The sequence below is a fragment of the Hemiscyllium ocellatum genome, chromosome 31 (assembly GCF_020745735.1).
Source record: "Hemiscyllium ocellatum isolate sHemOce1 chromosome 31, sHemOce1.pat.X.cur, whole genome shotgun sequence".
Classification (NCBI taxonomy): Eukaryota; Metazoa; Chordata; class Chondrichthyes; order Orectolobiformes; family Hemiscylliidae; genus Hemiscyllium; species Hemiscyllium ocellatum.
Window position 1 is genome coordinate 29917385 of NC_083431.1, and position 26627 is coordinate 29944011.

Here is a 26627-nt window from a genome sequence, read left to right on the forward strand (position 1 = left end):
TAAAGTTACTGACAGTTACATAATAACCTGGGCTCCTGGAAGTAATCTTCAAAATCTTGGAGAGTTGGTAAATGTGGTAACACTAAGACATGAACACGCTGCAGCGGAACTGTGTCCTAAATCCGCGCGTGCGGCACGCCAGCTCAATGGGGATTGTCACAGGTTTGTTTGGCTGAACAGGGAATTCCCTGGATATTGTGACGTGGAACGCTGCCAAATTGTTACTTTCCTGGTCATGTGACGCTAATGCGCGGAAGTCAGCTGACGGCCAGTAGCGAGCAGCATGGCGATAGGGTGGCAGTTCTGGTTGGGACTGCTGGGCTGCAGTTTTGCACTGACTCCCCGGGAGAGCCCTTCCCGGGAACTGAAGGAGCTGAATGGATTGTGGAGCTTCCGGGCGGATCAGTCCGCAAACAGGAACCAAGGATTCGAGGAGGGCTGGTATAAGCGACCCCTGAGAGAGGTACCGTATTCGCTTTCTGCTTGATGCCTCCCTTTGGTTAGACGCTCCTGAGAGGGGTGGTGCCCGTTACAACCCCTTTCAGGTCTTCCGAAAAGAGTAATCCCCCTAGCTATCACTTACAAGAACACTGGATGGCACACATTCCAACAAACTTTGATCTAGAGTTCTGAAGCAGTCAGATTGACTCGAAACATTAACTGCTTCAGTCTCCACGGATGCTGTCAGATCTGCTTAGTTTCTCCAGTGTTAGTACTTGGAGAGGGAATTCAGATAGCCTCTGGATGCAAAAAAGAGTAATGACATCTCTGACCTTGGATCACCTCAGTGTTTTACAACAGAGATGTAATGCAGAGCTGTTGAGATACAGGAAACAAAGCAATCAGTTTGTAATCAAGAGTTTGCAAACAGAAATGAGATAATATGAGACCTCTTTAAGTGATGCTGCTTGAAGGATAAATATTGGCCAAGAGAAAGTGAGAACTCTCCAACTCTGGTTCAAAAGACTGCCTGGGATTACTGGTAGACTGTATCTCAGTGTAATGTCTTGTGTAAAAGACAGCCTCCCACAGTGTTCCACACCTCTGGAATGCTGCCCAGATTTTGTGCTCAAGTTTCTGGTGCGGGACTTCAGCCCACATCCTGTATTCGAGCAGGACTCATGCACATTGCTCAAACAGCTTCAGAAGCAGACAGTGTCCGAGGAAAGTGACATCTTGAGGAAGCCCTTGAGACAGCTAGCATCCAATAGTTTCCAAACAGCCCAAAGAGTGGCAATTAATTTCCATAAGCAAATTAAATGTGGCTGGGAGGCATCATTGTGTATTATTATCCCTATAAGCTCACTTACTATCTGGGTGCAACCCTGGGATATTATCATTTGAGAAGCAAACCAGCTTCCCCTCTCTTCCCTTTTGAGGTAACATGTATATTCTTGTTCTTGAGTTCTCTGACCAAATCCACCTCGAATGGGGATTGAACTCCATGTGTTTGGCACCAATCTGACTCTTGCCAGTCATTCAGCCGAATAAGTCAACCTGCCCCCTGAAAGAGTCCAAGTTGCTGTGCAACACATACTTTTACATGCATGTTGCTATGGATAGTGATGGCAGAGGCACTAATTTGCTTCTGTCACATGGCTGACCAGGAATCTATTCCTGTCTGACTGCCTGCCATTGGCATGTGTTGGAAGGATTTATAAGTTGATATTCAGTGTGCTTGTTTGCATTATGATTTTACCTTGTACATTAAATGCTGGACAGGAACTTGAAACAAAAGCATCTGAGATGGATGCAGGGCCACCCTGGACCATAACAACATGTAGATTATCAGATCAAAATATACTGCCCTTCATCCTGAAGGGCAATTTATATATAAATTCGAAAAATAATGTTACCAAGAGCCTGATTTAAATTCTAGTCAGGCCCTTTACCTCATCGAAGATTAGAGTGATGTTGGAAAAGCACAGCAGGTCAGGCAGGATCCGAGAAGCAGGAGAACCGACGTTTTGGGCTAAAGCCCTTCATCAGGAAGAATTTTTGCCTGAAACATCGATTTTTCCTGTTTCTCGGATGCTGCCTGACCTGCTATATTTTTCCAGCACTAATCTTATCTCTAATCTCCAACGTCTGCGGTACCCAGTTTTGTCTCATCAGAAGAACTTTTTGAATTCCAACAGCTGTTTGCTTCTTCACTGTGTTTGTATCTTGACTGTGTACTTGCATTATAATGTGCCACAAGGTATTTTTTCTGCTTACTGTCAGACAGGGCCAGTGATCGATATGCCTGTTCCAGCAAGTTACAATGACATCAGCCAGGACCACAAGCTGAGAGACTTTATTGGCTGGGTGTGGTATGAAAAGGAGGTTTGGATGCCCAAGCACTGGACATCGCCTAATGCAGGAATGAGAATTGTGCTCCATGTTGGTAGTGCCAATTACTACTCAGTTGTTGTAAGTGTTTTGAATCATGTTAAATTGTATATGTTCACATTTATAATAACAAATGCCAGTGAAGTTTCCTTTTTCTATCTGCAAAATATTCGACTACGTCAAGTTCTTCAGAATGAACATATAAAAATGGGATTGCAATTTGATCAGATGCGGGTGAGTGATGCAACAAAACTATGGGCTTTTAATTTCATGATATGCCTAAACTAATCATGTAGTTACAGATGCTTAGAAATGCAACTACAACTTGCAAAATGTAAGCATTTGCACAGGACCTAACTCGACAGGGTAGATGCAGGAAAGACATTCTCAATGATGGGTGAGTTCAGAACCTGGGGTCACAGTCAAAGGATATGTGACTGAGATCAGGAGAAACATCTTCACTCCGAGTGGTGATCCTGTGGAATTTTCGGCTCAGAAAGCAGTTGAGGCTAAAACATTCAAGGACATGTTGGATATAGCACTTGGACCTAAAGGGATCAAAGAATGTGGCGGGAAAGCGAGAACAGACTTTTGAGTGGGATGATCAGCCATCATCTTAATGAATGGCAGAGCAGGTTCAAAGGGCTAAATGGCCTACCCCTCCTATTTTCAATGTTTCTATGTGGTCCCTGGGACTAGAAGCAATATTGTTGCTCAGAGTGGTCCTGTTCTATTTTTTGATAAGTTTCTAGGCTAAATTTCTGTTTAAAAATTAAGTTGCACCTTCTAATTCAATGACTTGGATTTGGAGGTATTATGGAGATGATTTATTGCCTGTCCCTAATTGTTGAGAGGGTAGTTAAGAGTCTACACCTTGTCATGTAGGCCAAACCAGGTGACAGATTTTCATCTGTTAATTCACATTAATTAACTAATTTTCATGAAATGCCATTCTGTTATCATTGGGCCAGCTTGTTTTGTTCCTAACTTCCATTGAAATCAAATTTCATCAGCAGCCCCCGGGATTTAAACCCATGTGCCAAGATCATTTGCTTAGAATTCCTGATTACGAGTCCAGTGACGTTACAACTACGTCACCACCTCCTCAGGGAAATGGATGTTAGTTGTCAATTCTTTGGAGGTGATTACACTTTAAGAGGTCGAACAGCCACTTTTGAACAGCGAGTTCAAGTGTAATTTTTACTAAAGCATGTGATTTAAGTGACTGGATCAGGTACCTGGGAAGTAAGTTGCTGAATCATTACAAAGTGGAACATTAATCATATGGCGTTGTAAAACTTCAGGTTTCAGTTCAGAAGAGCAGTTTCCTGTCAGCAGAAGGGCCGTTAGTTTGTGAAGTCCTTAGTTTTTTTGTGTTCTAAGGAAAAAGGCTGGAGTAAGACCGTGTGTTTCTCCTAAGAGTCACTATGTAGATTTAGCGAGTTAGTCTGTGTTATTGTGTCCTGGGAGAGACAGTAATGGAGAGAATCACATTTGGTGAATGTGAAGAAAATTTCAGAAGGGAACCTTGTTAGTTAAGAAACTAGAATTAAGATAGAAGTGATGTTTCACTGAGACTGATGGACTGTAAAGGATATAGCTGGGAAAAATAAGCTGTTCAAGATCTAAACTGCCTGATGTATACAAATAGATTATGTTTCAAACTTTTAATTTTTATGTGAAAGGAACATTGACAGCCTCATGTGAATATGTTCAGTGACTGATCACTGTAAATAAACTGCAAAAATATAACTCAGGTTTCACTCTGAGATCTAACCAACTAATACCATCAGCTGTTTTATTATGTGCAGATGATAATAATATGAAGGAAATGGTGAAGAGTGCAGGGGAATGGACTTGAAGATATCAGCTTAAAAACGATTGAGATCCAGACAAATGTGTGTGTGCAATGAGCAAATGCAAAGTAAATTGAAACCAGCTAACTATAGTCAGATAGGAAGGAAAAATAGGTGGCACTTGCATTCCATGAAGAAAATTATTGTTGAAATAATTAACAATAAAGTTTAATGAGTTGGTTTTCATACATTTGACATTCAGCATGATTATTGAATGCAGTCTGCATTGCGAATGGAAGGTGTTGAAGATGGGAAATGTTTTCTATGGGGGTTGCTCTGTGGATTTTCTTCCCTCTGAAAGCAGTGGAAACTAGGCCATTGTATATAATCACAAGGAGTCAATGATTAAGAGATAGGGGTTGACAGGAAAGTGGTGGTAAGACGCCAACTTGATCAACAATTATTTTAATAGATTGCAGAGCAGGCTTGAAGGGCCTACCCTGTTTCCAGGTCCAGTGTTCACAAGTCTAACATTGAAGTGTAAGGTTGTATTACACAACTAAAAAGCTACATTAGTCAAAAGGAAATCACGATCAAACAGTGTTTTCCTCTCATATCTTTACTGTGTAAATTCTGATTAAATATCTTGGTTTCTTGTTTAAGAATTATGACCATAGAACAAAGGGTTAGAAATTCATATAGGTCAAACATAAATGTAGCACTTCCGGATAGACAATAGAGGTGAAAATCCTGGAATAATCTAAAATAACTAAATGCAACATGCTTTTCTTTTGAGTGGATGAACAAGGCAGGGTTAAATCAGTTTCTTCTACTACTTTCTGAATTTATCATGAGAAAACTGTTGGTCATTAAGCAAAGGCAAAAACAGGAAGCCTTGGATGCCTGTCTGCCCATTTCTAGCTGACATTACTGCAACACCAGGAAAAAGATAATGTTGCTTTCATACGCCGTGAGGGCAAACAAAATGAACAAATATTCTGATTCAGAAACTTTTTTCATGTATTTCTTCTGAGCACTGTTGCAGGTGGACACACCTTTACAGTTAGGTTGTGAGGTCACATTAAAATGGTTTTGTCAAATTCATTCACTTGAGGTTGATGGTTTATTCATTTCCGCCTGCCAATCTTCTCCCATTTCTCTTTTCTTCAGGTATTAACGCACCATAATATATTCCATAATAGATATAGGAACCTCTAGCATTTCAATCAAGTGACCATTCTTCATGTTGGCCTTGATATTGGCCCAATCCTGTATCTCCCCATTGTTCTAGATGTAACAGGGTTGCCAGATAATGGTTTAATGTCAAAATATAGGTTGACTTGATGAGGCCAACATCAGTGTTTTGAATTCAGCTGAGCCCAATGTATGAAGTAAGCTTTACTTCTCATCTCTACTTTGCTCAGTTATTCATTTCAAACGTAGGATGGATGTTTGCAATTATATTCAGGTATTTATTGTTTTACCAGTGTATCTGCTACCAATGCACTTAAACAGCAAGTTAATGTCATTGATTTCATCATTTTGCATTCACACTGCACTGGAACTGGAAATAGTTCTCTTATTGCTGCCCCATTCTGTACACCCTTTGCCAACCCACTCCCCTTGCCCTCTGTTCTGACTTTGCCAGTCCACTCACCACCCCGTTTGCCACTCCCTTCATTGGTCCGCTCTCCATTCCCCTTGCAACTCTGCTGGTCCTGTCGTAGTGAACTCATGCACTTCTGATTGTAATTTATTAACTTCTTCGGAGTTCAATTGAAATCCAATCAAGAAGCATATTTTTCAATGAAAAATCTTGCTTTTCACTGGCTGGGCTTGCATGTACTGTAAAATGTTCCTGGGGTGTGTTGGCAGCAAACAGTCTTATTCTGTTAAATGGTGTTGCATGTGTCTCAATTTTCTTGTGAATTTGGATATTTCCATTCACTTTACGATGAGAAATCAGTCATGGTGACAAATATCTGATACCAAACGCAGCAGAGGTGAATTACCGAATGAGGAAGGGACTTTAGGAAGTGTATGCTTCAGCATATTCTAAAACTCACATTTTCTGCAGAACTGCCAAACTAGTGTGCATTTTGAAAATTGAGTAACGAGGACTATTTTAGGAAAGCCAGTTACCAATCTCTTCTGAAACACATTTTAATGTATTTTGTCCATTCCCCTTGCTTTGATTTTTTTTTAATGAGTGTTTTTTTTAAAGGAAATTTCACTCAGCCTACTTTCTTAATGGAGTACAGTGCAGGATTCATTGTGAATAATGTGGGATGTTGTTCAACTGAAATTTCTTATCAAGGAACATGGTTTTTCCTTGAGTAAAGTTGTGCAACTTCCTTTTTTCAGCCTCACTCCTATTGTAACTGAAAAGTGTGTTTACTTCCTCTCTGGTTTGTATAGAATAAGTGGTCAGATCTTCTCTGGCTGTGCCAAAGCTTACACCAAAATATCTTATGGAGTTTAATTTGCTGAGATCAAAACAATGAAGACTCATGCAGTGCCACCAGAATTATAATAGGGAGTTGGCTACTATAGATTCATAGAGATGTACAGCATGGAAACAGACCCTTCGGTCCAACTCGTCCATGTCGACCAGATGTAATGCCTTATTCTCAGAAATATTTATCTTTGCTGATTTTCCTCTTCAAATATGGATAAGGAGGGATATACAGTGAAGTCCTGCCATTCACAGGAATTTATTAGGTTCTTGGAAACTTTTATTAATGGCAAACGTATTTTCCAGTTGCAATCAATTAGCTGAGTGCCAACCATCCAAAAAACTAAAATGTACAGTAGAAGATAAGCTACAATTAAAAACAAAAGCAAATCTATTGTTTTAAAAAATGTTTAATTTAGAAAAGGTTTGTCACATTTCCCCTGATTTTAATCCATTAGAATTTGGTGTTTTTAACAATAAGGAACATCATGTGCAAACACTCCAGTCGACAAATGGCAGGTGATAGGGTTAGGGTTAGTCTGCACTCGCAGTGTGGGTGTACTCACGTAGGGAATACAATACATATGTCATAGGCACCTTCCCTATCTTTGAAATCTCACATTCCACACTCAGGTGCTCTTTCATCTTGTGTTGTCATCTCCAAATTTTCTTCTTTCTCTGACTGGATAAGCAAACCTTTGGGTCCATGGGTTAAATGGTAAGCTTGTTGCTTGTGGGAGCAAGCGAATTTGCAAATGGTGAAGAAGTGAATGGTAGGACTTTACTGTATTCATTAGAAAAGGCGTTCCATCTGGTTAGTCTTCCCGAACAGGTGGGATGAGTCATAGAGTCATAGACTCTTTGGAAACAGACCCTCTGATCCAACTCGTCCATGCCGACCAGATATCCCAAACTAATCTAGTCCTGTTTGCCAGTACTTGGCCCACGTCCCTGTAGACCCTTCCTATTTGTATACCCATCCTGATGCCTTTTAAATGCGGTAATTGTACCAGCCTCCACCACTATCTCTGGCAGCTCGTTCCATACATACACCACCTTCTGTGTGAAAAAGTTGCCCCTTACATCCCTTTTACATCTTTCTCCTCTCATCCTAAACCTATGTCTTCTCGTTGTGGACTCCCTGACCCCAGGGAAAAGACCTTGGCTATTCACGCTATCCATGCCCCTCAGCATCCGACGCTCCAGGAAAAATAGCCCCAGCCTGTTTTGAGGGTGGCACAGTGGTTAGCACTGCTGCCTCACAGCACCAGAGACCTGGGTTCATTTCCCGCCTCAGGCGACTGACCGTGTGGAGTTTGCACATTCTCCCTGTGTCTGCGTGGGTTTCCTCCCACAGTCCAAAAATGTGCAGGTTAGGTGAATTGGCCATGCTAAATTGCCCGTAGTGTTAGGTGAAGGGGAATGGGTCTGGGTGGGTTGTGCTTTGGCAGGTCGGTGTGGTCTTGTTGGACAGAAGGGCCTGTTTCCACGCTGTAAGTAATCTAATCTGCTCAGTTAGCCTCTCCCTATAGCTTAAACCCTCGAACCCTGGCAACATCCCTGTAAATCTTTTCTCAACTCTTTCAAAATGTTCCACAATTGTGAGACCACTGTGATTTTAACCACCTTGGTTAAGTGTGGCACAGGTCTGAGTGTGTAAAATTGTGGGGAAAAAATTTCAAAGTAAAATTGTGAAAACTCCACACACTGCAGTTATACTGATTTACCAGCTAATTTTGGAATATGCTGCAATAAATTTATTGGGATTACCTCTGTATTTATATGGGAAGCCAAGCTATATATAAAAATCTTCAGCAGATATGCCTTGAATTTAAGGAGTTTTACATGTCTCAATGTTTTACAGTAAAACTCTCACCACTCCATTCATTCCATTGTGGACGAAAAAATCCCAATGTGATCCCACAGAACCAATATTTTGGGGGATACACCAAACAGAAATGCCATTACCTTAGGGTTTTTTTTAAATGTTGCTATTTGAGTTGATGTGACTGCTTTCTCTTGTTGCAGTGGGTAAATGGTGCTGAGGTTGCCTTTCATGAAGGTGGCCACCTTCCTTTTGAAGCAGATATCACTAAAGTTATTCAGAACAGTCCATCTCATCAATACAGAATCACCATTGCAGTAAACAACACACTTACCCCATATACTTTACCTCCTGGAACGATTCAGTACATGACTGACACAAAAAGGTGAGACTGAATAAAATTGACTTTATTTGCTTTCTCATGTGCATATCCACTGGAAGGTTGGCATTTATTACGTGCCCCAGTTGGGGCTTAGGAAGATGTTGGTGAGCCACCTTCTCGAACCACTGAAGTTTGTTTGACTTTTCTGAGCAGCTTTATATAATGGAGTGAATTATTCGGGAATGATCAGTGCATATTGATGGAAAACAGGAGCCCTGACTTACCTGGGATATTGAGACTAAAGGTTGTTCCACATCATTTCTTAAAACTTGTTTTCACTGAACGTGATTATTGCTAGTTAGATCAGCATTTATTGCCCTTGAAAAGCTGGTGGTGAGCTGCCTTCTTGAACTCGAAGAGTGTGGTGCTGGAGAAGCACAGCCGGTCAGGCCACATCGAAGGAGTGGGATAATCGACGTTTTTGAGCATTAGCTCTTTATAGTGATGAAGAACTTATGCCTGAAATGTCGATTCTGCTGCTCCTCGGATGCTGCCTGACCGGCTGTGCTTTTCCAGCACCACACTCTTCGACTCTGATCTCCAGTATCATTTTCTCCTGCCTTTTTGAACAACTGCATTCACAGAGCTATTAGGAAGGGGATTCCAGAATTATAACCCAAATCCAGGAGCAGTGATATAATTTCAAGTCGAATGATGAAAAGCTTGGAGGGGAACTTGCAGGTTATGGTGTTCCTGTGTATTTGCTGCCTTTGTCCTTCTGGATGGAAGGTGCGGTCTAAGGAGTCATGATGAATTTCTGTAGTGCATTATATAGATGGTATACACTGCTGCCACAATGCTTGGTGGTGGAGGAAGTGAACATGTTTGGATGTGGTGCCAGTCAAGCAAGCTGTTCTATTCTGGATGGTATCAAGCTTCTTGTGTGGTTGGAGCTGCACTCATCCAGGGAGGTGGGGAGTATTCCATCACACTGCTGACTAGTGTTTTCTGGATGTGGACAGGCTTTGGGGAGTAGAAAGGTGAGAGACTTGCTGCTGAATCCTGAGCATCTGACCTGTCTTTGTAATTTCTAGTCAGTGGTGACCTCAAGATTTTTGAGAGTGGGGGGGATTCCAGCCAGTTGGTCAGATACTACACCAGAAAGCCAGTTTATCCGAATGAACCTGGATCAAATTATCCTCTGTCTTTTCTCCCAGCTCTGAGAGGCTGCCCTCTGACTCTCAAACACTACCACCTTTGATTGCTTGCTCCTTATTCCCTGCTCCGTCTTTCCATAACCCGAACCTGTCCAAATGTCAGCTAAGATTTCCCATCTTCATTTTGAGCTTCCATTGGTTTGGACTCTATCTTGACACATTACTGCTGAAGCATTTGTTCCCTTTGCCTTTTATATCTCTAGACTAGACTATTCCAATGCATTTCCAGGTCAATCTGCTATCTTCAATGCCCTGTAACCCTCTGGCCATGCAAAACTCTGTTGTCTGTGCCTTAACATGCCACAGTCATGTTCACTCGTCACCCCTGTGCTCGCTCACTCACCTACATTGACTCCCTGTTCAGCCAAGTCTGGATTTTTAAAATTTCCATCTGTTTTTTAACCTGTTTATGGACATAGCACTCCTATCTCTGTAATCTCCTCCAGTCTTACTTTGCTGAAGTATCTACATTCCTCCATTTCTGGCTCCATGAGGATCCTTGATCTTAAGCACTCTCCCCATTGGTGGCCATGCCTTCACCTGCTAAGGCCTAAGTCTGTCCCTTACCTTGTAAAGTCCTCCTTAAAATCTCTGTCTGACCAAGCCTTTGATCACTCACCTTTTTGTTTCCTAATCTCTCAAAGTCAAATTTTGTTTGGTAATACACTTGTGAAATGGCTTGGGACATCTTATATGAAGACAATTTGTCATTATTGCCTGCCGTGTTAGAAAAGTTTATTTTTTTAATCTATTCTGTCATGGGATGTGGGCATTGCTGACGAGACTGGCATTTGTTGCCTTTCACTAACTGCACCGGAGCTGGTGAGCTGCGTGCTTGAACATCTGCACTCCTTGATTTGGGGTAGACCATCACGAATGTCCGTAGTGAGTATTTGCTCGAGTGGTCACATTCCTTCCTGTCAGTGGAGGTTGGATTGGGATCCTATTGTAGGCGATGCTAGCAATGTTAAACATAAGGCCTTCATGAGTAAATATAATAGGAAGTTCAGGAGAAATACTTTTACTCAGATGTGAGAATAATGTCTAGTTGAGGCAAGCCACATGGATGAGTTTAATGGGAATCCAGACCAGCAGAAGGAAGGAATGGGCAAAAGTGAGGACTGCAGATGCTGGAGGTCAGAGTCGAAAGTGTGGCGCTGGAAAAGCACAGCAGATCAGGCAGCATCCGAGGAGCAGGAAAGTCGACGTTTCGAGCAAAAGCCCTTCATCAGGAACAGAAGGAAAGAATAGAGGAGTATGTTGAGGGATGAAATGAAAGACAAGGGAAGGAGGCTGATGTTGAGCTATGTAATCTGGCAGAGAACATTTGGACCAATTAGCTTTATAGAGTAATTGGATAGCTTTTAAAGAGCTGGAATAGGCAGAATGGGTGAATGGTCACCCTCTATGTTGTATCATTCTACAAAGTACAAAGTTTTATGCTTCAGGTGAATAAAAAACAATTAAAAAGATATTAAGAAAGCAAAAAGTTGGAAGAAAGGCAAATTCAGGGCAATGTTAATTCATCATCATCTTTTACTGGATCATACATTTCCTGGACAAGGATGCTTAGAACATAAACCCTCCCTCAATTATTGTTTTGATTATTTTGGATTTAATTTATTTCTTCTTATGATCCGATTGGAAAATGTAGCCAAATGTTACATCATATGGTGCAGCTTTTTATCTTGCAAATCTGTGTTCTGGATTTACAAAGCTGCACTAAGTTGCAGGGGATTTTAACAGAATTATCATGTTCTACCATAAAGTGATGCTGAAATGTTGATATTTAGGAAATAGAAAGCTGAGTTAGGAAATACTGTTTAGACAGAAGTTTGTATTTGAATTAAACTCACTTCTTTGCAAATTTTCAGATATCCTCCAGGTTACTTTGTGCAGCTTACACAGTTCGATTTCTTCAACTATGCTGGGATTCATCGCCCAGTTTTACTATACACTACTCCCAATGTCTACATAGATGACCTGACCGTTGTAACAGATTTTCAAGATGATGTCGGTAAGTTATTCTGACAGTGAAGGATTTGATGTCATCCTGTCAGAAAAACAACAAGTGTATTCCTATTAAGTGCCATCATTAACTTCCAAGGCTTGATGTAGATGATTGAAAAGGTCACTCTAAGAAAACACATTGTTCAGTACCACTTCTGTACAAATACCACTATTTGTACGTGAATTCATTATAATTTTATCTTCCATTTTCTTTGGTCTAAGTTTTAGGGTGTTGTGGTGGGTCATTTTTTTGAAATTTAACATATATTGTTGGTTGAAAAGGAGAATACAAACCAACTGTAATATCTGATTCTGTTTTTCTCTAGGGATTGTAAATTATAAAATATCCGTACAGGAGAGTGCACACTACTCATTATCACTAAAGTTGTATGACCAAAATGGACAGGTTGTTGCTTCAATCACAGATGGGCCTCCAGTTGGACAGTTGAAATTAAGAAAACCAGCTCTCTGGTGGCCATACCTAATGCATGAGCAACCTGCGTACCTTTATAACCTTGAGGTAAGACTTCCATGACTTGCCATGTCGCAATTCTAAAATAAAAGGTTAGCGGTAGGAAATAAGATAATGTCAGCCATGACTCGATTGCAAGCACACTGTCATCAGAATCAGAAGCTTTTGTGTTCAAGTCCCCCCTCCAGGACTTGTCACGGCCTTGACTGTTGTGCTCATCATTGCAGTTATTGGAGTTGGGCAGTGTCAAAGTGGATGATCTGCCCATTTAGGTGCATCTGAAAGATCCTGTGGCATTTGGCTTGGACATTGGGAATGACTCCCAATTTTTATCCCCTGATAGTATCACAAAATACAGATTATGTGGTCATCATCACAATGCAGCATGTGGGTGTTAGCTGAGTGCAAATTGCTGTTGCAGGAATTGCGACACCAAGTTTTACATCATAATTACTTCGTTGATTGTAATTTGCTTCAGAAGGTTCTTTTCTTGTGAAAATTGCTGGGTAACAAAATCTTTTCAGACTAGTCCAAAAGTTGAATTTGGGAACTGAAAAATAATTTAGGGACTTGTAACATGAAAGGATATTTTCTAAGTTAGCTGTCATGACACAATGAGATTTTCATTATAACAGCTTCTCTTGGCTCTGTATTATCATATGAACCCATATTTTTATAAATAAAACAACCTTTCCTGTCTCAATTTATTAAGAAGTAATAGAAAGTTCCTTTATTATAAAGAACTTCAAAATAAAAGTGGACCAGATTGCTGACCTGATATTGTATCACCATGGCAATAACCATGAAAATTGATAGACAAGGGCAGGTTCTGCAAACGTTTACCTTTCTCTTTGACCTCTGCTCTACCTGTTTTTATAGGAGCGCAGTTTGCACTGATTTGGGTGTAAATCCTGTCAATCAATTAAAACTTACAATAAAACTTGATGACTACACTATCCTTCGAACTTGGGGATTACATGCAAATCTCTCAATTCTATTACTCAAATAATATATTTTCCAAAACCATTTATACGCAGGTTTGCATGAAAAGCAAAAATGGTAGCATCAGTTATGAAGATATTTACACATTACCAGTTGGAATTCGTAAGGTTCAAGTTACCAAGACCCAGTTCCTTATCAATGGGAAACCATTCTATTTCCATGGAGTGAATAAACACGAAGATTCAGATGTGAGTATATATCGCTGTAATTGGCCAGTGTTCGCTGTTCAAATCTGTTCTGCTTTGGATGTAACACCATTTCTTGTGCCATTAAATGACAAATGTATTATTTTCAATTTGCACAAGGTGACAATATTGTCATTAAACATGAACCACTGTTAATACATTGGATAATGCTTGTTATTCTATTATAAATTTCATCTGGTGAGGCAGGCTACGTTTGCTCCTGAAAGTACAGTAAGTTCATCACCAAAGAATGCTTATATAGGCTTGTGTGGAGTATTAACCACTTTTTCACTGGGTCGATTCTGTCTGGTGAAAACTTTGTCAGAAATCACTATTTACTAATATTTAATATTTCCACCTTAGAAACATTAATTATTATCCATTTTCTACTTTCAGCTCTGCTCCTAAATCATTAAGTGATAATCTTCTTCCTTGGGCTTCTCTCTAATTACCTTTGTTGCTAAATTTTAACGGAGGTAGGATATTTTTAACAAAATGGCGAAATTGCCAAGGTACCATTGTCAATTGAAAGGGAGATTTTTTTGAGTTTCTGCAATTGTGTACCTCTGCTAAATCCCTTGGTTAGCCATGCGTTTGGAGGAGAAAATAAGTGATTGTTTTGCAAATGTGCCTTTATGTAAAATATTCATTAATTCCCACTACCCCTAACCCACCAGATACGAGGGAAAGGCCTTGACTGGTCAGTGATTATCAAGGACTTTAACCTTCTCCGATGGCTGGGAGCAAATTCTTTCCGTACAAGCCATTATCCGTACGCAGAAGAAATCATGGATTTGTGTGACAAATATGGGATTGTGGTCATTGATGAGTGCCCAGGCGTGGGCATCAAGGATCCGTAAGAGATACTACTTAAATTTCCCAACTTTGGTAGAATTCACACGAGATGCTCACTAGTTCAGTCTCATTTTTTTTGTATATAAAGGGGTTTTCAAAATGGCTGTATGTTGTTTCTTTTGTTCCAAGTCATACATTTTTGGATTTTTCTCTTGCTTGATGGCAAGTGGTTATTATTTTTGTTAAATTTAAACCAGAAAGGATCTATTGAGCTAACTAGAATTACAGAGATGTACAGCGCAGAAACAGACCCTTCAGTCCAACTTTTCCAAGTTGACTTGACATCCTAAACTGATCTAGTCCTATTTGCCAGCACTTGGCCCATATCCCCCTCAACTCTTCCTATTAATGTACCCATCCAACTGCCTTTTAAACGCTGTAATTGTACCAGCCTCAACTGCTTTGTCTGGCTGCTAATGCCCTACAAACACTCCATTCTGCATGAAAATGTTGGCCCTTAGGTCCCTTTTAAATCTTTCCCCTCTCACCTTAAACCTATACTATCTTATTTTGACTCCCCTATCCTGGGAACAAGACCTTAGCTATTCACCCTATCCATGCCCCTCATGATTTTACAGATCTTGATAAGGTCACCCCTCAGCCTCTGATGTTCCAGGGAAAATAGCTTCAGCCTATTCAGCCTTTCTCTACACCTCAAACCCTCCAACCCTGGCAACATCCTTGTAAACCTTTTCTGAGCGTTTAAGTTCCAAAACATCCTTCCTGTAGCAGGGAGAGGAGAATTGAATGCAGTATTCCAAAAGTGGCCTAGCCAATGTCCTGAGCAGCTGCAATATAATACCCCAACTCTGATATTCAATATATTGACCAAAAAAGGCAAGTGTACCAAATGCCACCTTCACTGTACTGTCTGCCTACGACTGCACCTTCAAGTAACTATGAACCCACTCTCCAAGATCTCCTTGTTTGGCAACACTCCCAAGGACCCCCTACCATTAAGTGTATAAGTTCTGCCCTGGTTTGCCTTTGCAAAATGTGACACCTCATACTTATCTGAATTAAACTCCATCTGTCACTCCTTGGCCCATCCGATCAAGATCCCGTTGTACTCTGAGGTAACTAACGTGACTGTCCACTATACCTCCAGCTTTGATGTCAGCCAGAAACTTACTAATCATATCTCCTATGTTAACATCCAAATCATTGATATAAATATCGAAAAGCAGTGGACTCAGCACTGATACTTGCAACACACTGTTGGTCATAGGCCTCTAGTCTGAAAAGTAAACCACCACCACCACCCTCTGTCTCCTATCTTCTATGTCCAAATGGATAGCTCTTCCTGGATTCCATGTGATCTAACCTTGTTAACCAGTCTACCATGCGGAACCCTGTCAAACACCTTGCTGACGTCTATATAGATGATATTCATTGCTCTGCCTAAATCAATATTCTTTGTCACTTCTTCAAAAAACACAAGTTACTGAGACATGATTTCCCATGCACAAATCAATGCTGCCTATCCCTAATCAGTCCTTGCCTTTCCAAGTACATGTACAAATGTCCTTCAGAATCCCCTCCAACATATTACCCACCACTAATGTCAGGCTCACTGGTCTATAGTTCACTGGCTTTTCCTTACCACCTTTCTTAAATAATAGCACTACATTAGCCACCCTCCAATCTTCTGGCACCTCACCCATAGCTACTGATGCTATAAATATCTCAAAAAGGGGCCCAGCAAACATTTCCCTAACTTCCCACAAAGTTCCAGGGTTCACCTGATAATGTGCCAGGGATTAATCCACATTTATGCGTTTTAAGACATCCAGCACCGCACCCTCTGTAACGTGGACACAATTCAAGATATCAGTATTTCTCCAAATTCTCTAGCTACCATGTCCTGGTCCACAGTAAATAACTGATGCGAAATACTCATTTAATATCTCATCCATTTCCTGTGGTTCCAAACATATATGGTGGTGTTGATCTTTAAGTGCTGCACAGACTGTTCTCTGTCTAGTTACTCTTTTGCCCCTAATGTGTTTGTAGGATCTTTTTGGATTTTCCTTAACCATATTTGTTAAAGCTATCTCATGTCCCCTTTTTGCCCTTCTGCTTTCCCTCTTGAGTACACTGTCATTATACTCCACTATTCACTCTATCTCAGTTGTCTATATCTGCCTTATGCCACCTTTTTCTTCCAAAACCTCAATTTCTCGAGTCATCCTGCATTCCCCACATCCACCAGCCTTGCCCTTCTCACTAACAGGGACATACTGCCTTTGGATGCTCATCATCTCATTTTTGAAGGCTTTCCACTTTCCAAATGTGCCTTTACCTGCAAAAATCCGCCCCCTAATCAACTTCTGAAAGTTCTTGCCTAATACTGTCAAAATTGGCCTTCCTCCAATTTGGAACTTTAACTTTTAGATCAGGTCTATCCTTTTCTATCACTAGTTTAAAACTGATAAAATTATGGTCACTGGCCCCAGATTGCTCCCCCACTGACACCTCAGTCACTTGCCCTGCCTTAATTCCCAACACAGGTCAAGTTTTGCTCCTTTTCTTGTGGGTACATCCACATACTGAATAAGAAATTTTTCTTGTAAACACTTAACAAATTTCTCTCCATCTAAGCCCTTAACTCTGGCATCCCAGTTGATGTTTGGAAAGTTAAAATCACTTACCATAACCACCTTTATTATTCTTACATCACTGAGATACCCTTACAAATTTCCTTCTCAATTTCCAGCTGACTATTGGGCACCTACAGTACAATCCTTATAAGGCAATCATCCCTTTACTATTTCTCAGTTCCACCCAAATAACTTCACTGGATGTACTCCCAAAAATATCCTTCCCAAGTACAGCCATAATGTTATCCCTAACAGAAAAACATCACTCTGCCTCCTCTGTTGTCCATCTTTCCTATAGCATCTATATCCTGGAATATTAAGCTGCCAGTCCTGCTCTGAGCCACATTTCTGTAATTGCTATGATATTCTAGTCCCATGTTCCCCAATCATGCCCTAAGTTCATCTGTCTTACCTGTCAAGATTCTTGCATTGAAATAAATGAAGTTTAATTCATCCGTCTTGCCTTGTTCTCTGCCTTGCTCTTGTCTGCCTTGACTAATAGACTTGCTCCACTTCTCAACTGTAGCAGCTTCAGACTTACCTCCTTGCTCACTATCTCTTTGGGTTTCACCACCATCTCCTCCCCACCCCCACCCTTGTTGTGATTTTAAGCCTCCCAAGTAGCACTAGAAAATCTACCCACAGTGATATTGACCTCCTTCCAACTCACTCGGAACTCGGCCCTTTTACACAAGTCATTTCTATGGCTGAAGAGATCCCAGTAGTCCAAAAATGCGAATCCTTACCTCTTGCTCCAACTCCTCAGTCGCACATTCATCTGTTCTATCCTCCTATTCCTACTCTCACTAACATGTGGCACTGGGAGTAATCCAGTTATTACTACCCTTGAGGGACCTCCCTTTTAACTTCCTGTCTAATTTCCTACATTCCCTTTTCAGAACCTCCATTCTTTTCTCTTCCTATGTTGTTACCGACATGTACAATATCATCCTGCTGGTCACTCTGCGCTCTGAGAATACTCTGCACCCCCTCCGAGACATCCCTGACCCTGGCACCAGAGAGGCAACACCCCATTCTGATGTCAAACCACATACTTGTTTGAGATAAATATTGAGATACTTTTAATATATCTGTTCAGATATTTTATTACACACCTCTGGATCAGATGAGACTTGAATCCAGATTCCTCACCCGGAGGTAGGGACACTGCCACCAAAGCTAAATACTTGATTATAATCTAATCACATTAAAATTAATAGAATAACTATTTGCTTAATTGAGTTTGGCTTTACATGTTGTCACATAATTCATGCCAGTGTTCCCCCTGCTCGAAATCATACCATTTGTTTTCAAAAGAAGCCTTTTCTGACATTGAACTAGGTTAAAAGCTTTATTTATTAAAATATTTTGAGGTTAATATTGTGGTTATGTATATATTAATGAAGTTTGATTCCATTCCTTATTCCTGCATTTCATAGAACATTACAGCGCAGTACAGGCCCTTCGGCCCTCGATGTTGCACCAACCTGTCATATCAATCTAAAGCCCATCTAACCTACACTATTCCATATACATCCATATGCTTGTCTAATAACGACTTAAATGTACTTAAAGTTGGCGAATCTACTACCATAGCAGGCAAAGCATTCCATACCCTTACTTCTCTGATTGAAGAAAAACCTCTGTCATCTCTCCTATATCTATCACCCCTTAATTTAAAACTATGCCCCCTCATGCTCGCCGTCACCATACTTGGAAAAAGGCTCTCCCTATCCACCCTATCTAACCCTCTGATTATCTTATATGTTTCTATTAAGTCACCTCTCAACTTTCTTCTCTCCAACGAAAACACCCTCAAGTCCCTCAGCCTTAAGACCTTCCCTCCATGCCAGGCAACATCAGAGTAAATCTCCTCTGCACCCTTTCCAAAGCTTCCACATCCTCGTTATACTGCGGTGACCAGAACTCTGCATAATACTCCAAGTACAGCCGCACCAGAGTTTTGTACAGCTACAGCATAACCTCATGGTTCCGGAACTCGATCCCTCTATTAATAAAAGCTAAAACACTGTATGCCTTCTTAACAACCCTGTCAACCTGGGTGGCAACTTTCAAGGATCTGTGTACATGGACACTGAGATTTCTCTGCTCATCTACACTACCAAGAATCTTACCATTAGCCCAGTACTTTGCATTCCGGTTACTCCGACCAAAGTGAATCATCTCACACTTGTCCACATTAAACTCCATTTGCCACCTCTCAGCCCAGCTCTGCAGCTTATCTATGTCTCTCTGTAACCTACAACATCCTTCGTCACTACCCACAACTCCACCGACCTTAGTGTCATCTGCAAATTTACTAACCCACCTTTTTACGCCCTCATTCAGGTTGTTTATCAAAATGACGAACAGCAGTGGACCCAACACTGACCCTTGTGGTACACACTAGCAACTGGGCTCCAGGATGAACATTTCCCTTCAACCACCACCCTCTGTCTTCTTTCAGCAAGCCAATTAGTGATCCAAACTGCTACATCTCCCACAATCCCAATCCTCTGCATTTTGTATAATAGCCTACTGTGGGGAACCTTATTGAATGCCTTGCTGAAATCCATATACACCACATCAGCTGGTTTACTCTCATCTACCTGTTTGGTCACCTTCTCAAAGAGCTCAATAAGGTTTGTGAGGCATGACCTACCCTTCACAAAACCGTGCTGACTATCCCTAATCAAATTATTCCTTTCTAGATGATTATAAACCCGATCTCTTATAACCTTTTCCAACACTTTACCAACAACTGAAGTAAGACTCATTGGTCTATAATTACCAGGGTTGACTCTACTCCCCTTCTTGAACAGGGGAACCACATTTGCTATCCTCCAGTCTTCTGGCACTATTCCTGTAGATAATGACGATTTAAAGATCAATGCCAAAGGCTCGGCAATCTCCTCCCTGGCTCCCCAGAGGATCCTAGGATAAATCCCATCCGGCCCAGGGGACTTATCTATTTTCACACACTGCAGGATTTCTAATACCTCCTCCTAGTGAACCTCAATCCCACCTAATCTAGTAGCCTGTATCTCAGTATTCTCCTCGACAACATTGTCATTTTCTAGAGTGAATACTGTCGAAGAATATTTATCTAGTGCTTCCCCTATCTCCTCTGACTCCACACACACCTTCCCACTACTATCCTTGATTGGCCCTAATCTTACTCTTATTTTATTCCTTAAATACCTATAGAAAGCCTTGGGGTTTACCCTGATCCTATCTGCCAACAACTTCTCATGTCTCCTCCTGGTTCTTCTGAGCTCTCTCTTTAGGTCTTTTCTGGCTACCTTGTAACCCTCAAGTGCTCTAACTGAGCCTTCACATCTCATCGTAACATAAGTCGTCTTCTCCCTCTTGACCAGAGATTCCAATTCCTTTGCAAATCACGGCTCCTGCACTCTACAGCTTCCTCCCTGCCTGACAGGTACATATCTAGGACACTCGGGACCTTTTTCTTGAATGAGCTCCACGTTTCTAATGTGCCCATCCCCTGCAGTTTCCTTTCCCATCCTATGTTTCCTAAGTCTTGCCTAATCATATCGTAACTGCCTTTCCCTCAGCTGTAACTCTTGCCCAGTGGTATACACCTATACCATTCTATCACTAAAGTAAACATAACAGAATTGTGATCGCTATCACCAAAGTGCTCACCTACTTCCAAGTCTAACACCTGGCCGGGCTCATTACCCAGTACCAAATCTAATGTGGCTTCGTCCCTTGTTTCCAGCTTCACTGGGAAATCTGAAGGAATTGTCAGTCATTTTGCTGTTTACAGAAAGTATTACTACAGGGTCTTGTACAATAAGGATGACCATTTAGAAGGGAATTAATGATCTCCCATGACAATGGTTATTGTAAAGTATAGCAGTCTGCTGCTTGCTTGTCCATTTAAGGACACATAGTCTAGTTGCTGTTAAGTAAAATCTAAGAGGTTAGAGTGTAATTGCTGTTTAGACTGCAGGATCAAATTCTACCTTTATCTTTCTAGGATGGACAAAGTTACACAAAAGTTACAGCAACGTAAATGTGTCTCAAATTGCTCCTTTCAAGTGTAATAGACAAGAACTGCGTTCTTGGTGATAAATCTTTGTTGCTGCTGCTTGCAGTTAGTCTTGAAGTGGTGTGTATAAGATCATGAACATTATATCACTGGAAATGAGATATATGTCCCTTGAATGCAGCAAAGTCAAATTGCTATTATGTAAATGCTTCACTTTGGACTTTCCTGATGAAACTGCAAAGGTAGCAGGGTGTGAGTTTTCCACACCCATGTTATACTTGGGAAGGTAGGAATTTCTATTGAACAATAGACTGTTTAGTGTACTTTCCCAATCCTAGCCCAGTTCTCAGAATCAGCTAACTGTGTAATATAGTTGAGCCGACTGATAATGTTTTGGATGGAACTTTATAAACACATGCAATGGTAGGTATGGCCTTAAAAATATTCAGTGTAACCTGAGCTTTTAAAAAAGTTTGAACCAAAAGTGAAAGCTTTATACATTATACATTAAAAACACACCAATTCTGAGCAGGAGTAGGCCACTTGCCAGTTAGTGCCAACTCTGTCATTCATTCAGATCATAGCAGGCCTGACTTTAACCTCAACTCCACAATACTGCCTATCCCTGGTACCTTTCATCCATTTCTGATTGAGAATCTCTGTCCCTGCCTTAAAGAAATATTCAAAGATTCTTTCTTTTGAGGATGACAATTCCAAAGACACTCAGACTTCGGAAAAATTAAAATCTCTTTATCTCTCTCTTAAATGGGCAACCTCAAATTTTGAAACAGTGAACCCCTAGTTCAGGATTCTCTGACCAGAAAGTCTTCTCTGTCCACCCTGTCAAGTCCCTCAGAATCTTCTATGTTTCAATCAATTTACCTCTTGTTGTTCTAACTGATACAAGCCTCTCTTGTTCCTCAGAAGACAAAACCTAGGTATTAGCCCAGTGACCCTTCTCTGAACTGAATCAAGATTCAGGGTCTACATTTCATGCATATGTGCACTGAATATCACAAGATCATGAATGCCCCAATAGTGAAAGCACAGTCCAACTAATTTAATCACTATTGATGAGTAACCCGTTGACAACTATTACAAAGCATAAAACATATCCTTTTCCACAGATTGCCTTTTGTATCTACAAATGTTAATGCAAACCTCTTACATTTTTTTTAAAGTTTGAGTTTTGGAAATAAATCCCTTGCTCATCATTTGACTGTCATGGAAGAGCTAGTGCGCAGAGATAAAAACAGACCCTCTGTAGTGATGTGGTCTGTTGCAAATGAACCAGCATCTGGACTACCAGAAGCAAATCATTACTTCAAGTAAGAACAGTGAATTATAACAATTTCATGATTTAAGTTTCAAAATTGTATATGTTTTGGATGTATATTTTAAAGTGTCATGTGGAATCAATTTATTGTTTATCATGCTGTTTTTAATTTATTAAAAAAAGGACGTTAATATCTTCTACTAAAGCAATGGATCCAACCAGGCCTGTTACCTTCGTTACCGACACCAGCTATGATAGTGACAAAGCTGTGAGTAATTAAATACTCATTTATCATCACAGAATGAAATGAAATCTATTCAAATTTTGAACTTGTTCAACTTGCTTGCAATACATTGAATTTCTGAAGATCTAAGATAGGAATGAAAACTGACTGCTTTTGAAGTGGCTAGCTTATTCTTTGCTGTACTTCAGACATACTAGGAGGAGATTCCTCCTGAGATCCTGTCTATCAATGGACAGCTCAGTGAGAATATATAATGTGGGCAATATACCTAACACTGTGTGGCTTTTAAAAAAAAAAGTTTTAGAATCATAGAATCCCAACAGTGTGGAAACAGGCCATTTGGCCCATCAAATCCACATCTACTCTCCAAAGAGCATCCCAGTGCTATCCTATGCCTGTGACCCTGCATTTCTCATGGCTAACAATCCTAAACTGCACTTCCCTGGACACTGCAGGGCAACTTAGCATTAGCACAACTTTGGACTGTGGAAGGAAAGTAGAATATCGAAAGAAACCCACACAGACATGGGGAGAAGGTGCAAACTGCACAAAGACAGTTGCCTGAAGGTGGTATGGAACCCGGGTCCCTGGCGCTGTGAGGCAGTGGTGCTAAACCATTGAGCCACCGTGCCACCCCAATTTAAATGTGTATAATTTTAATATTGTATTTTAAAGCAATGCATTCAGTGCATATGTTGTTCGGTTTTTAAAAAATGGACGAGGATATCAAAAGCTTGGAGTAACTGCACAAAGTGACTACAACACAAGATTTTATTTACAAAATAATTACAAGAAGTGAAGTTTGCTCAATAAATGAATGATTGTGATGTTGAGCTAATGTTAGTTTGAGGGAGAAATGGTTACCTTTGTACTTATTCTATCCCATGAGGTTAAAGACCTGATACGATTCTATGAAGACTGGCTTTGGGGTTCTGTTGGCAATATGTTTCTGAGGAAAACATTTATATTTATGATATGAGAAAACATAGAATGTAGAACAGTACAGCATAGTACAGGCCCTTTAGCCCTCGATATTGTGCCAACCATTTACCCTACTCTAAGATCAAACTAACCTACATACCATTTGTTGTACTATCTTCCATGAGCCAATCCAAGAATCACTTGAATGTCTCTAATGTATCTGAGTGTACCACCATTGCTGGCAGTGCATTTTCACACACCCACCACTTTCTCTGTAAACAATTTACCTCCAATCACCTTAAAATTATGCCCCTTCGCGATAATCACGTTTTCCCCCCCCCCCCGAAAAGTTTCTGCTAATCCATTCTATCTATGCCTCTCATCATCTTGTACACCTCTATAAAGTTGTCTCTCATCCTTCTTTGCTCCAGTCAGAAAAGCCCCAGCTCCCTCAACCTTTCTTCATAAAACATGCTCTCCAATCCAGACAGCATCCTGGTAAATCTCCTTTTTTCCCTCTTGAAAGCTTCCACATCCTTCCTATAATGAGGCGACCAGAACTGAGCACAATATTCCAAGTGTGATCTAACCAGGGGTCTATAGAGCTGCAGCATAACCTTGCGGCTCTTAAACTCAATCCCCCACTAATGAAAGCCAGCACACCATACACCACCTTAACGACCCTATCGACATGGTGGCAACTTTGAGGGATCTATGGACGTGGACCCGAAGATCCCTCTGTTCATCCCTGCCAAGAATCCTGCCTTTAACCCTGTATTCTACATTCAAATTAAATATTCCAAAATGAATCACTTCCATTTTTCCAGGTTGAAATTCCATCTGCCACTTATCAGCCCAGTTCTGTTAGTGTCCTGTTGCAAGCTACAACAGCCTTCCACACCATCTACCTTTCCACCAACCGGCGTGTCATCGACTAACTTACTAAACCACCTTTTCACTTCCTCAACTCAGTCGTTTATGAAAATCACAAAGAGCAGAGGTCCCAGAACAGGTCGCTGTGGAACACCACTGGTCACTGAGCTTCCAGGCTGAATACTTTCCATCTAATACCACCCTCTGTCTCCTATGGGCCAGCCAATTCTGTGTGCAGGAACAAGGAACAAACAACTTCACCTTTTTCTCCTCTCAGTATGTAACAGCAGCTTCAGTCTGACACACTGAATATTATCCATGTTTCAAGCTCTCTAAAAATTTTCATTGTGCTTTTTGTATTTGCTTTCTGAAATTGCTTCATTGCTAACCAGACAGAATTAATTATGCACTGATTGTTGGTTGCATTGTGTTTGAATTGCAACTCCTCCTTCCTTCAGAAATTGTCAAGTGAAGTCTTGAAAATTCATTGTTAAGAATTTGATTTTTGAAATATACACTAACTTTTCAGATTTCAAGTTGTTTATTGGAAAGCCACCTTTCTGGAAAAGTAAAAGGCTGGTTATGTTTCTACAGGTGCAGTACACAGATGTTATTTGCGTGAACAGCTATTTTTCCTGGTACCATGACTCAGGCCATTTGGAGGTCATTCAGTTACAGCTTAACGATCAGTTTGAAAACTGGTACAATAAATTCCAAAAACCAATTATTCAGAGTGAATATGGAGCTGATACTATTGCAGGACTGCACAGTGTAAGTATGGGAAGCATCAACAATTGCATGGTTGTACATCAACCTAATGCTAATTTAACTAATCAAACAAAAGGAAAATAGAACTGAAAAGATAAGAAATCCCCACGATGTCTGAGTAGTAACATGGTTGATACAAAACAAACAGTTGGAGTTGCTTTTCTTTGTTTCATCTGGAATAGACTTTAACACTGTAGGTGTTTAATCTGACAATAATTCATAAAAAGACAAAGATGAAATATTTTAGTCTGACGAGCATCTTAGTCAAAGAAATGGATTTTGGCTTTAAAGATGAAGAGGGTTATGGAAACTTCAGAATGTGTACAATAGATAAATGATGATACAATCACCAACAGTTTGGCAGAAGGAAGGTCAGAGACATGGCCAAACTACCAGGAAGGGATTCAGTCATCAGGATGAGCATTTTAAAATTGGAAGTATTGTGGGACCTGGGGACCAAAGCAAGTCAACAAGGACAAGGGCGAGGTGAATTGGATATGATAATGGAACCAGAGTTCTGTGATGTTAAAGGCTTATTCATATTAATTTAAAGTAGCTGAAATAGGTAGATGAGAGTGGTCAAGTCCAAATGTACCATTTCATGACACCTCAGAAGAACTTTAGAACAACAAATCCTGCTTTGCTGCTAGAGCGCCTCATCTTCCGCCTGGGAACCCTCCAACCACAAGGGATGAACTCAGATTTCTCCAGTTTCCTCATTTCCTCTTCCCCCACCTTGTCTCATTCAAATCCCTCGAACTCAGCACCGCCTTCCTAACCTGCAATCATCTTCCTGACCTCTCCGTCCCCACCCCACTCCGGCCTATCACCCTCACCTTGACCTCCTTCCACCTATCACATCTCCAACGCCCCTCCCCCAAGTCCCTCCTCCCTACCTTTTATCTCAGCCTGCTGGACACACTTTCCTCATTCCTGAAGAAGGGCTTATGCCCGAAATGTCGAATCTCCTGCTCCTTGGATGCTGCCTGACCTGCTGCGCTTTTCCAGCAACACATTTTCAGCTCTGATCTCCAGCATCTGCAGTCCTCACTTTCTCCTGCTAACCTGGAAAGCCTGTTAGTAAAGGATGATATCAGAGCAAAGCTTTACTCAGTGTCAGAGTTAGTAAAACATTAAAAGCATAAACTTCGCAAATCAACTACAGTTTCAGGAAGTACAGCAAGCTTTGTTTTAACCGGCACTTTAATCAAACCAGCACTCTCGATAAACCAGCAAGGTATGTATCAAATGCTGTGATCTACTGCAAGGTCTGAGTATTTATGATGTAAGTACACCAGTGATGTGTGTTCTTCCTGCATTAAGTTTCTCTTAGTTAATATGTGATCTTATATTGATTTTAGAAGGTGTGTTGATGTATTTAAGTAAATGTTATGAGGGATGTTGATGTGTCGAAGCTTCAGTTGATCAGGGTTTACTGCGGTTATGTCTTTTGATTATCC

The 26627-nt window shown here is 40.7% G+C and overlaps 1 protein-coding gene across 1 annotated transcript in view; it reads left to right on the forward strand.

Annotated features, from left to right (window-relative positions):
• Positions 1-282: 282 nt before the first annotated feature.
• Positions 283-26627, forward strand: part of gusb (glucuronidase, beta) — a 40779-nt gene continuing 14434 nt past the window's right edge. Inside the window, exons 1-10 of the mRNA XM_060848284.1 lie at positions 283-463; positions 2224-2412; positions 8611-8792; positions 11821-11963; positions 12283-12476; positions 13466-13618; positions 14293-14471; positions 22267-22413; positions 22545-22629; positions 24994-25170. Of these exons, the coding sequence (XP_060704267.1) occupies positions 284-463; positions 2224-2412; positions 8611-8792; positions 11821-11963; positions 12283-12476; positions 13466-13618; positions 14293-14471; positions 22267-22413; positions 22545-22629; positions 24994-25170 (1629 nt within the window). The 5' untranslated portion in view covers position 283. The remainder of the gene's footprint in view (positions 464-2223; positions 2413-8610; positions 8793-11820; positions 11964-12282; positions 12477-13465; positions 13619-14292; positions 14472-22266; positions 22414-22544; positions 22630-24993; positions 25171-26627) is intronic.